This window comes from Mandrillus leucophaeus, unplaced genomic scaffold (assembly GCF_000951045.1).
Source record: "Mandrillus leucophaeus isolate KB7577 unplaced genomic scaffold, Mleu.le_1.0 Scaffold219, whole genome shotgun sequence".
Classification (NCBI taxonomy): domain Eukaryota; kingdom Metazoa; phylum Chordata; class Mammalia; order Primates; family Cercopithecidae; genus Mandrillus; species Mandrillus leucophaeus.
In genome coordinates this window covers 1,614,391-1,626,766 of record NW_012102243.1, presented here as the reverse complement: position 1 = coordinate 1,626,766, position 12,376 = coordinate 1,614,391, and the positions used below count along the sequence as shown (strand labels likewise).

General features: G+C 48.6%; 1 protein-coding gene across 1 annotated transcript in view; it reads right to left on the bottom strand.

Moving 5' to 3' along the window:
• Window positions 1-2,878: 2,878 nt before the first annotated feature.
• Window positions 2,879-12,376, bottom strand: part of BNIP3 (BCL2/adenovirus E1B 19kDa interacting protein 3) — a 13,491-nt gene continuing 3,993 nt past the window's right edge. The window contains exons 3-7 of the mRNA XM_011980853.1: window positions 9,355-9,505; window positions 8,659-8,743; window positions 6,345-6,451; window positions 6,119-6,268; window positions 2,879-3,759 (exon numbers count right to left, since the gene is read on the bottom strand). Of these exons, the coding sequence (XP_011836243.1) occupies window positions 3,714-3,759; window positions 6,119-6,268; window positions 6,345-6,451; window positions 8,659-8,743; window positions 9,355-9,505 (539 nt within the window). The 3' untranslated portion in view covers window positions 2,879-3,713. The remainder of the gene's footprint in view (window positions 3,760-6,118; window positions 6,269-6,344; window positions 6,452-8,658; window positions 8,744-9,354; window positions 9,506-12,376) is intronic.

Here is a 12,376-nt window from a genome sequence, read left to right as displayed (position 1 = left end):
TAGGTATTCCATTTTGGATTCCCCCCACAATAGTTTATTGAATTTGGCAGCATGTGAAACATTCGTGTGGTTCTAAGTCTGTTACACAAAAAGCTGCACCCCTCCCACCCTCTTCCCATTTTCCATCTCCACCTGTTTCCACCCCGTGGTAACCAATCTCATTTATTTCTACCTTACCTCAGTTTTTTTTGCACAAATGAGGAGGTATGTGTATATATTTTGCTTAGCTTTTTCACATAAGTATACTACATATTTAAATAATCCTGTATTTTGTCCACCCATTTGGAGTTTGGACAGGGCTTAGCAGGTTCAGTTCATCTGTGCTCCAGACGGTCAGCGAGGGCATCGCTCCTGGCACTGGAGGATCCACAGGGGGGACAACATGGCTGGCAGGGATGCTAGCTGCTGGGTCCTATGTGACCAGGCCTCTCTACTGAGCAACGGTGGCTTCCTCCCAGCACGGCCAAGAGCATGCACCCCCAAAGAGACAGGAAGGGGCAGCTGCCAGCTTAAGGCTGGGTGGGCCCAGGAAGTGGTGCTGCACCACTGGCATCACTGCCTCCTTGTCCTGTTGGCAGAGTCCAGAGCTGAAGGGGCACAGACCCACATCACTCATTAAGGGCGGTTGTCAAAAAAAAAACTAGGGGACTTTTTTTTTTTTTTTTTTGAGACAGTGTCTTGCTCTGTCGCCCAGGCTGGAGTTCATTGGCGTGATTTTGGCTCACTGCAACCTCCACCTCCCGGGTTCAAGCAATTCTCCTGCCTCAGCCTCCCAAGTAGCTGGGACTGCAGGTGCACGCCGCCACACCTGGCTAATTTTCTTGTATTTTAGTAGCGATGGGGTTTCACCGTGTTGGCCAGACTGGTCTCGAATTCCTGAGCCCAGGCAATCCACCCGCCTCAGCCTCCCAAAGTGCTGGGATTACAGGCGTGAGCCATGGTGCCTGGCCGGGGGCTGTCTTAAAACTGCTACAGGTTTCCTGTTTCAAAGAGCTGCTACCAAATGTTCTTTCCTTTCTGCTAGGGACACATCTATTTTTGCACCTTGCTTTACTTCACATTCCTTGGAAACCCCTCATCCCGAGCTCTTCCCCGCCGTGCCTGAGTGGCAGAGCGCCGGCCCTGCAGGGCAGCACTGTCGCTTACTCGCCTCTATGCATGGGCACCTCAATTGTTTCAAGTATTTTAATACAATCATGTTATAATAAATACTACCTATTTAGTTATATCCTCGTGCATGTGCACGTAGAAGTTTCTAGGTCTGTCTCCAGAGTGAATTCCTGGAAGTGGGTCATGCGTCCAAAGCATAGATGCAGGGCTGGAGTTTTCTGAGGTGTTGCCGACTCCTCTCTTGCAGCCATGCGCATTCCTTGTAAGCAACGTGTAGGCGTCCCGTTCCACACCCTAAGCAGATGTGTATGGGCAAATGTGCATCGCAGTAAATATTAGCTAAATAGTGGCCAAGTGTGCAGTGTTTTTCTACCAAAATCATGTAGGTAATGTTAATTTTGTAAACTTGTTAATGAAATGAGTGGTGTGGGCAGTTATTTGTATTAACCACTGTAGAAAAGAAGGGCTGTTTACAAAAGCTATTCAGAAAGGCTCACTTACTGCCATTACCCTATCTCAAAGATAAAAACATGGATACACACATCAGACTTCGTTTTTAATGAATGTCTAATGTTACAATCTAATGAAAAACACCTCTAGAAAACTTGATTCTTGTCCCATCTGTCTAAAGCACTCCAGTCCCAGAGTTCTGGTTTTTTTGAAACAGGGTCTTCCTTGCTCTTGCCAGGCTGCGTGCACTATCCTGGCTCACTGCAGCCTTGAACTCCTGGGCTCAAGGGATCCTCCTGCCTCAGTCTCCCGAGCAGCTGGGGCTACAGGTGTGTGCCACCACACAAGGCTAAGTTTTGTATTTTTTGTAGAGACAGGGTCTTGCTATGCTCCCCCAGGCTGGTCTCGAACTTCTGGACTCATGTGATCCTCCTACCTGGGCCTCCCAAAGTGTTGGGATTACACGTGTGGAGCCATCACCCTGGCCCAGTCCCAGAGCTCAGTACCTCCAACTGTTCTTTTTTTTTTTTTTCTTTTTTGAGATGGAGTCTCATTCTCCCTCCCAGGTTGGAGTGCAGTGGCGTGATTTCTGCTCACCACAACCTCTGCCTCCCAGATTCCAGCGGTTCTCCTGCCTTAGCCTCCCAAGCAGCTGGGATTACAGGCACGTGCCACTGCGCCCGGCTAATTTTTTGTATTTTTATTAGAGATGGGGTTTCATCATGTTGGCCAGGCTGGTCTTGAACTTCTGACCTCAGGTGATCCGCCCACCTCGGCCTCCCAAAGTGCTGGGATTACAGGCGTGAGCCACTGTGCCCGGCCGTACAGCTGGTTTCACTGAGAGTTCAGCCATTATCATCTGTGAGGGGGACACGTGGTTGGCTTTGTTGTGTGCTAACTTTGATGGTAAGCAGGGGGTTCACTAAGCTCTGTAAGGTGCTGAAACTCCACGTTTGTGATGGAAGACAAACAGCAAACATATTTGCTCTAAAACAGAAATGGAATTCCTTGACCAGCGTGCTTCGAAATGATCTCAGACTATTCTGAGGTTAGATTGTATAAAGGAATTCTGATGTCATGCCATCCACTTCCTCCAGAAGTGACTGCTTCCCAGGTAGTATCAACAGAGATCTTTACAAATGACAATGTCAGATTTCACACCCGAATTACGCGTGGAAAGATGAAACACCAAGGCCTGGGCAGGCAGCCTTTCTAAAAAGTTTGCTGTAGGAAAGATAATATCAAAATAGGGACCAGTCCTGGTTTCATCAAGAAGCTATTATGATGTCTGATTTGAAACCATATGTAAATACAGTAATCTGAAGGATTTGGCAAAGATTTATTTATTTTTTCCCCATTTCCAGTCTTTTAAAGTAGACACAGATTTGCTTAGAATAAAGCTGATTTTAAAAGCACACACAAGTTGGGCACAAAGGAGAGGATTAAATTCACCAATGCAGCGTGATAAAGAGGAAAAGACACTGAGCAGGTGCCTTCAGCAGAAAACTGATCATCCAAGGTGATTACCTAATGATCGGAGACTTAATTCCTTATACTGCAAAAGCCAGAAGAGTTTAGTGTATGAACGGTACAGCTGAGTTCGTAGCTCTCTCTTGGTTTCTGTTGATTACGAACAATTAGCATAGTTATGTATAATCTTTAGTAGACAACCTGCATCCATTTAAATTAAATAATACTTTCTACAATAGTGTGATATATAAGGCCACAATATTTATTTTGGACAAACCCCTTAAAGTAGCGATTTTATTATCAATGTTATTCATTCTTTTGAAATATAAAGTACTTCAACTGAATTAAGGTTGCAGATAATTTTTAAAATACAACATACATCATGAATAGGATATTAAAATTATATTCAGGTATTTATATCTAATATCCAAATTCACTACCAAATTTTTACAATAGATATTAATCAGTCTGACATGCTTATTAATTGACCTCATAGGTATAATTATAGATCAACATGATTTTAGTGTCTGTTGTTTTGTTTTACTAAATTAGGAACGCAGCATTTACAGAACAAATAAACACAAGTGACGCGGCCACCCCAGGATCTAACAGCTCTTCAGTGAGCTGCATTGCAAGCTCAGAAGTAATCCCACTAATGAACCAAGTCAGACTCCAGTTCTTCATCAAAAGGTGCTGGTGGAGGTTGTCAGACGTCTTCCAATATAGATCCTTAACAGAAAAAGGAATCAGTAGTTAATGTATCTTGTGATTCCCAGGAGATTGTGTTACAGCTGAAACAGGGTAGCTCACTGTGGTTAGAGCTTATGCAAGGGACTGGTGATTTTATATCCATTATAAAAATTTTGTAATGAATCTATCTGTCATCTTTTACCGAGTGTTTTATCAATATGTATTTTGTATTAATTAGAAAACATCAGATTGTATTCTTGCCTAGAAGGATCACCAAACTGAAACGCTGTTTCCAGACAGAAAGCTGCTTTGTTCCAACTCAATGCTGGGGGAAGTCACCTACCAGGGCAAGATGGTGTTGCCAGTTCATCGCCACCAGCCTCACCAAGGTCAACTGCTTAAAAATGAAGACCCTGCCCTCACGTGGTTTAAGTTCGGTAGTGGGAGAGATGTCCCAAACTAAAGATGCAGGAGTGTCGGCAATAGAGAGGCTCGCTCCAGCTGACCAGCGGGCATCACTCCAGGAGGGAGGAGGATGGGTCTCCAGGAAAGGGGGCAGAATCGGAAGCCTGGCTGGCCTGGCCTGTGGGCAGTGGTGGGGTGGGCACTGTGAGCACAGACCTTGCTGCTGCAGCAGCTTTCGGGGGCAGATTTTATAGTGCGGTTCCGGACCTATGGGCGGTAGTGCGGTGGGTACTGTGAGCACAGACAGTGCTGGCCTATGGGCAGTGGTGCGGTGGGTACTGTGAGCACAGACAGTGCTGGCCTATGGGCAGTGGTGCGGTGGGTACTGTGAGCAGACAGTGCTGGCCTATGGGCAGTGGTGCGGTGGGTACTGTGAGCACAGTGCTGGCCTATGGGCAGTGGTGCGGTGGGTACTGTGAGCACAGACAGTGCTGGCCTATGGGCAGTGGTGCAGTGGGCACTGTGGGCACAGACCATGCTGCAGCAGCTTTCGGGGCAGATTTTATAGTGCGGTTCTGGAAAGCTGCTGAGAGGGTGTGGGTCGCCAGTGGCAGTATCAGGCTCTGAAAACCTGAGCAGGATGGAGGACAGTAGTTGGGAAGCAGTGGCTGCAGAAATCCATCCTGAAAGGAAGGGCTAAACCTCGTATTTAAAATGAGGATCCTGAGGCCTTGCCCCCGGAGTCTGCTTGACAGTTCTGGAAAAGGCTCCAGAAAGCAAACTGCCTGGTGATGCTGATGCAGTCTGTGGGTCTGACTCCAAAAAGCACTGGCAGAAATAAAGGTGACGGGGGTGGACGTGAGAATGTGTACAAGAGCTAGGAGAAAGCCGTACACATGGGAGGGCGAGGTGGAGACATGGCAGCACTCAGGTCCCGGCCCAGGAAACTCAGTGGCTTTTATCCCGTTTCCTTCGACCCCAGATGTGAGCCCTCTGGCCAACGGAACCCACCTGCCCCCAGTGGCATTCCAGTCTTTCCAGTCTGTCTAATACACAGCAGCCATAGAACACTGTCTGCACACCAGGACTAGACCCCTCCTCCCCACTGAGAGAGGGTGGGACCAGCCCTAGGAGGAGCGGTTTTGGCTTCCCGCTCTGGCTCTTCACCACTGCTGCAGCTAAAGCTCTTGAGAATCCACAGTGGCACCTGCCTGGTCTCTGTGTTTTCTGCAGAATTAGTTAGTATAAGAAGCCAGAAAAGGTCAGGCATGGTGGTTCACACCTGTAATCCCAGCACTTTGGAGGCCGAGGTGAACGATCACTTGAGTTCGAGATCAGCCTGGGCAACATGGCGAAACCCCGTCTCTACTAAAAATACAAAAATTAACCAGGCATGGTGGTGGGCACCTGTAATCCCAGCTACTCAGGAGGCTGAGGCAGGAGAGTCGCTTGAACCTGGGAGGCAGAGTTTGCAGTGAACCGAGATCACGCCACTGCACTCCAGCCTGGGCAACAAGAGCGAAACTCAGGCCAGAAAAATCAGAGACCGCACTGGTTTCTTTATTGCTGAGAGTTAAGCAGAACAACAGTCCGGTCCTGAAGGAAGTACAGCAAGTAACTGAGGCCCTCCATCTACAGCAGACGGCTGGGGGCGTCCCTAGCATGCAGTACTACGCAGAAATGAGACTGCTTTTAACGACACACAGGACAAAGGTCAGACATAAGAATCCCTGCCGTGACTCCATTTATATACGGTGAGCAACAGGCAGACTCGTCCGTGCCAGACAGCACTACAGGCGCCTGTGCTGGGGCCTTTTGGGGCTGTAGGCTGGTGGTTTCTTGACCTGAACAGTGACTGTGGGTGTGTTTGCGAAAATGCACCAAGCTGTAACTGATGAGCCGGACTTCAGGAAATAGTTTACGAATAAATCACCGCGACCCAGAATTGCCCCACGACATGCCATGGCGGGAGTCACAGAGTCACATCACCTACCCCAATCCGATGGCCAGCAAATGAGAGAGCAGCAGAGACGGAAGGAAAACTTTCAGAAACTCCGCAGAGAATATGCCCCCTTTCTTCATGACGCTCGTGTTCCTCATGCTGAGGGTGGCCGTGCGCTTCGGGTGTTTAAAGAGGAACTCCCTGAGGCGGGAAGAAACGTGTCAGCCGATGTGTCCTCTGTCAAGGGGAGCCCCCGTGACACTGAGAACACACTCACTTGGGGGGAATATTTTCCGGCCGACTTGACCAATCCCATATCCAGTCTGAGTTTTTCTTCAAGATGCTTTCAACTTCTTTCCTTCTCTCAATATCATCTTCCTCAGACTAAGATAAAGTCGATGTTAAATGCCGATTAACGTACCACACATGACACCCACCTCCCACCCGAGCTTCACAACCGCAGGCTCCATTCAAGAGCCCAAAGGCACATGTCACTGCCCCGGACTGTGGTCCAAGGGGAGTCCTGGGGCTGGGGGCCTTCCCCGGGCCGTACCGCACTCCCGGCTCCCGGCTCGCTCGCCTCCTCCAGGTACAGATCACCTCGGGGGAGTCCCACCCAGGGCGTAAATACATCTGGTTCACTGTGAGATGCTGGGGTACTGACAGCGGCAAACACTGTCCTAGGGAAGTCACGTGACATGAGGGCAAAGATGGTGACTGCAGCACTGGTTATAACAAAAGAAAATGAAAACAGCCGAAAATGGCTCAAAACAGGGACATGACGAAGGAAACGGACACTGGATAGTGAGCAGGTTTACAAGATGCTTCCGGGAAAAGCAGGAGGGAAAAGGCAGAAATGTACACACAACCAGAGCTGCGGCCAAATCCTCAGAATTATATAACAGCACGAAACATTAAAGAGGACTTTAAATCCGAGAGTCTCAGTGTTCTCTACTTTTTTGCATTTTCAGAATTCTGTACCTGAACATCTAATTTCTTTTAAAACTAAGGGGAAATTTTTGTTTTAAAACAGTGAAAACGGCAATACCCTGTCTCAAAAAAAAAGAAATAAAATTGAAAATCAGAATATAGCTCCCCAAACCCACCAAACATCTGGGTATATCCAAGCTGGATATAGCCCCATGTGCCGAGGAGCAGGCCGCACGCCCTGGGGTGCACCCACACATCCACAGCCAGGGCTCCCGGGGCTCCCAAAATCATGCTGCGCTCTGGAACCCTCAGAGTGGGGCCAGGGGGATGTCCCTGAGAAGGCCTGGGTAACAGGGACTCCTTGTTTCCTTGGTGAAGGAAGCCTTGAGAGAAGCTAGCACTGAAGAGCCAGCTACTAATCCTGCCTGGAAGGCCATGCTTCCTCAGAGCTTCCAAAATACAGAACACGGTCCGTCGTCAAAGTTCTCACCATCGACAAACACCCAAGAAAACATTTATCGCGCATCTCGTCTGCAACAAGGTAAGTAAGGCACTACCAGATATAACTGAGCAAGACAGTACTGATCACTGCCTCGAACCCTATCTGCGAAGGGAGAATGATAGTAAACCAAGGCAATAACCCCAGGCACACTTTTTCCTCTAAGACTCCGTTTTCACAACAATGCTGAATGACGGCATGTAAAGCCCATTAAGTATCTGTTACCATTAGAAAAGTCATCTCAGGCTGGACATGGAGTCTCACACCTATAGTCCCAGGATTTTGGGAGGATCACTTGAGCCCTGGAGTTCAAGACCAGCCTGGGCAACACAGGGAGACCCCGTCTCTACAAAAAACTTTTTTAAAAAAGATGGTGGCCGGGCGCGGTGGCTCAAGCCTGTAATCCCAGCACTTTGGGAGGCCGAGACGGGTGGATCACGAGGTCAGAAAATCGAGACCATCCTGGCGAACACGGTGAAACCCCGTCTCTACTAAAAAATACAAAAAACTAGCTGGGCGAGATGGCGGGCGCCTGTAGTCCCAGCTACTCGGGAGGCTGAGGCAGGAGAATGGCGTCAACCCGGGAGGCGGAGCTTGCAGTGAGCTGAGATCCGGCCACTGCACTCCAGCCCGGGCTACAGAGCGAGACTCCGTCTCAAAAAAAAAAAAAAAAAAAAAGATGCTCTTACACTAAATTACCAGGTTGATCAGCCACTAATGCTGCACTGCTCAGGCACCAGTTAGCTCAGGACTAATGCTAGGAAAGGCACAGGGTGTAATTTCCAGCAGGCAGTGACAATGTCTAATGAGGAGGACACCTCAGAGTCACAGCCACAGTGACTGAATGGCCTCGAATGGCCCCGCGGGTAATGCCTGAGTCCCACACAGCATGCAAGTATTAAAAGCCACTCACTGTCCAACTAACAACCACAAGGAAAGACCAGCCAGTAGCTGGCTCACTGCCACCCTTTCCAGTGGTCCCTCCCCCCTCTCTAGGCTGCAGCCACCAGGGAGCCCTTCCTCCTTTCCGGTGTATCCCTGATGGCAGGCAGGGACACCCTTAAAGCCCGACTTTTCTCTGAGGTGCTCAATTACATTTTAAACCATTTCCTGTACAAACAGATCACAAATACTTATAACTCGCATTCTTCTTCCAGCTTACCTGTGAGCTGTTTTTCTCTCCAATGCTATGGGTGTCTGTTTCAGAAGCTCTGTTAGTATCTTGTGGTGTCTGTGAGCGAGGTGGGCTTGGCAATGTGATAGAATGAGAAAAACAGAACATCATGTGAACATTCTATCATTAGAAGCTCAAACCCCAAAGGCCTCCAGCCGCCTCCGTGATGAGGGGCTCTAGCCAGTGTGCGTCTTCCCTTCCACCCAGCACCAGCCAGAGCCAAACTACTTCTCAGCCCTGTTGGCTGAGCCCGACAGGAGTTAGCTAGCCAGTCTTCAGAGAAGAGGCGGGGGGAGGCAGCTGGCGAGCGGCTGGCTTTGTCACCTGCCGCCTTCACGGTCTGTTGCACAGTTCTCAAGGGCACGCGACCTTTGACCACTCAGCCACTCTACCCTGGAGTCCTCAGAAGTGCTGCTACCCAGGAACCACTCCTGCGACCACGGCCCTGCTGAGGCGCGTGAGTGCGTTTCTCCGAGCGGGGTTCGTGGCTGTTCTGCTGCCTACTGGCGACTTGAACATGGTTCCCCACAGACTAAGTCCCAGGACGCTGCATCCCCAAAGAGGGCAGCAGGAGCCACTCCCGAACGCGGCCTGAGGGGAACAGCAGCCCCCTGTCCTAGAGGTGACTGTCACCCACTGAAGACATCAGCACTGTAACGCATACGCTTGCTGGCGTGCACCTACCTGTCACAGTGAGAACTCTTGGAGCTACTCCGTCCAGACTCATGCTGTGCGTCCAGCAGTATTTTTTCCATGTCACCATTATAAATAGAAACCGAGGCTGGAACGCTGCTGCCGTTCCCATTATTGCTGAAGTGCAATTCCACCCAGGAGCCTGGTGGGAACAAAAAAAGGGGCACAGATGGAATTTTCTACCCACTCTGGAATCTGGTCTTAATAGCTAACCAGCCTGCCCCTCCATTTCCAAGAGGTAGCCATGGTGACACGCCAGGAACCATCCCTTAACCCCACCTTGAAGACATCCCTCTGCCCACTCGCATGGCAGTGACTGTCTACGCACACACTCTCTGGGTACAGGAAGGAAGCCTCCTGGGGCTGAGACCACATATCTGTCCATGTCTTGCAGTCCGTTTATACCAAGCAAATGTCCAGTAACTCTGCTGAGTCGCCAGAATCCAATTAGAATGCTTTCTTGCAGTGAGCTTCTCTAAGAAAAAGGCTATTATTTGGAAAAAGGGGTCTTAAAAAAATGTCAACATAAGCTTAAGGGATTTAAAGTTTTCTTTAAAAGGTTTGACCTCTATTTTCTGTTTCTTTTAGAGACGGAGTCTCATTTTGTCACCCAGGCTGGAGTGCAGCGGCACAATGAAGGCTCACTATAATCTCAAACTCCTGGGTTCAAGCCATCTTCTAGCTGACACCTCCGGAATAGCTGGAATTACAGGAATGTACCACTACTCCTGGCTATTTTTTTTAGGAGATGGGGTCTCACTATGTTGCCCAGGATGGTCTCGAACTTCTGGGCCCAAGCAATCTTCTCACCTCGGCCTCCCAATGTGCTGGGATTACAGGTGTGGGCCACCATGCCCAGCCTCTATTACTTGTATTTTGTGGCTTACTTTGCATGTATTTAATTTCTAACAATGTTAAACACGATTTTACAAGTTTGCTAGCCATCTGGATAGCATCTTTTTTGAACTGGTTCTTCAAATCTCTCATTCTTTTCTATTATCTGTCTTATTTGTGGGCATCCAGCAATATTTTTTCCTTGTCACCATTATAAATAGAAACTGAGGCTGGAACGCTGCTCCCGTTCCCTTACTGCTAAAAGTGCAATTCTGGGATAATTCTGTACTCTAGATATGCATTTTTCTGCATATTTAAATGCGTTGCAAGTAACTTTCACTTGGTAGCTTGTTCTTTTCACTTATCATGCCTTCTGATGTACAAGTTCTTGATTTTACTTCAGTCAAATGTAGCAGTCCCTTCCTGAGCTATTCTGTTCTGTTATTTTCACATAGCTCTACTGTTATGACATTCACATTTAGATCCAAAATCTACGTGGATTAATTTTTCCACTGATGTGATACGGATGCCCCATTTATTGCAGGCAGCTCCCACCTCGCCTCTGCTCTGCGCTGCTTCCTTTGTCAGACATGAAGCGTGCACATAGGCACACGTCTATTTCTGGGCCCAGGATAACTTCTCTACTTTGTGTCATAGGTTTATTTATTTAAAGCAAATCTGGTAAAAGCTTCCTCTGGTAGCGTATGGAGGATGGAGTGCAGTGGGAGGAAAGTGCAGGTCACAAAAGATGGTGGAGAAGAACAATGGAGGAGAACAATGGAATTATCTCATTTTGCAGTCACTATAATTTGAGTAAGTAGAATAATCACCCTGAGCTGCTGACTGTCCTTAAACCAACACAGCACTACCAACACCATGCTATTGGAGGGAACGGAGCAGCCTCTTCATCCGTCATGTTCACTGGAAGCAAAGGCAGGCGTTCAGCTTTCCACACACACGAGGCATCTCTCCTGAAAGAGGCCTGGCCCAGCCTCAATACGCCACTTGTTGCTGAGTCTATTTCATATTAACCAGAAAAAAGCAAACCGAAGGCCCAGGAAAGAAATGTGGATTTGCAACTTATACCATCAAACAGCCTCCAGTAAGTTGCTAACGAAATGATCACACAGATTTTCAAATTAACACATGACTGTTCTCTTTGGCCTCTCACGTTGCCTCATGTCCTGGCCCACAAGAAGCACATCCCTAATACAAAGGCAGGCCAGGCTCTGTCTTGGAGCCTGGAGCTCACTGCAGGAGAAAGGCCCAGGCCAGTCTGCCCCACACTCTGGCAGAGGCTACACGGTGCCTTCCGAGATGGATAGACCACACCATTCCTGAAACCGTTCATCTGACTAGACAGTATTGCCAAAAGTGTTGTTCAGATATCTGACGATATGTAACACAAATGGAGCTTGAAGCTTGAAGGTGTCTCTTCTCCGATGCCACTCTTAACATCAAATGTGGGACACCAAGTCACCACCACCGGGGTGTCCAACGATTCAATTCCAGTCTGACTATCTACCTAGACTTAGTGTCGAGCCCACAAGACTGTTCCCACAGATGCAAGTGGAGAATGGGGTGTCCAGGTTACCCACATTTTTGCCAGTCCCTCTACCTACTCAGGGGATCCCACACACCCCCCTCAGGCTCAATAATTTGCTACAACTCATAGAACTCAGAAAAACATTTTACTTTATCAATTTACCAGAAACAATTACAGAGGAGCCAAATGGAAATGACATACAGCCCAGATCCCCACCTACCCCACACATCCCAACCCTAACCCCAACCACGCTGTCTGAGATGAGACACCCACCTACCCCACATCCCAACCCTAACCCTAACCAGACCCCCCTACCCCACACACCCCAACCCTAACCCCAACCATGCTACCCGTACCTCATGGCTCCCCCAACTCCATCTCCAGTCTTCTCCCCTCCTAGGAGGGGCTTCCCTGGGAATTTCTACCTCAAATAACTAGCCTGGGGCCGCCCTCGAACCGCTGTATTAGCAATGTATTCTGAAGGGGCTCCTTACAACTCACACCAAAAATGGTGAACCAAGGAGCACTTTTGGAGCACACTGCTGACAGGGTGACTATGAATAACACATACACTGGTCAGGCTGCTCTGCCTATGGAGTTGCCACCCTTTTATTCTTTTACTTCCTTAATAAA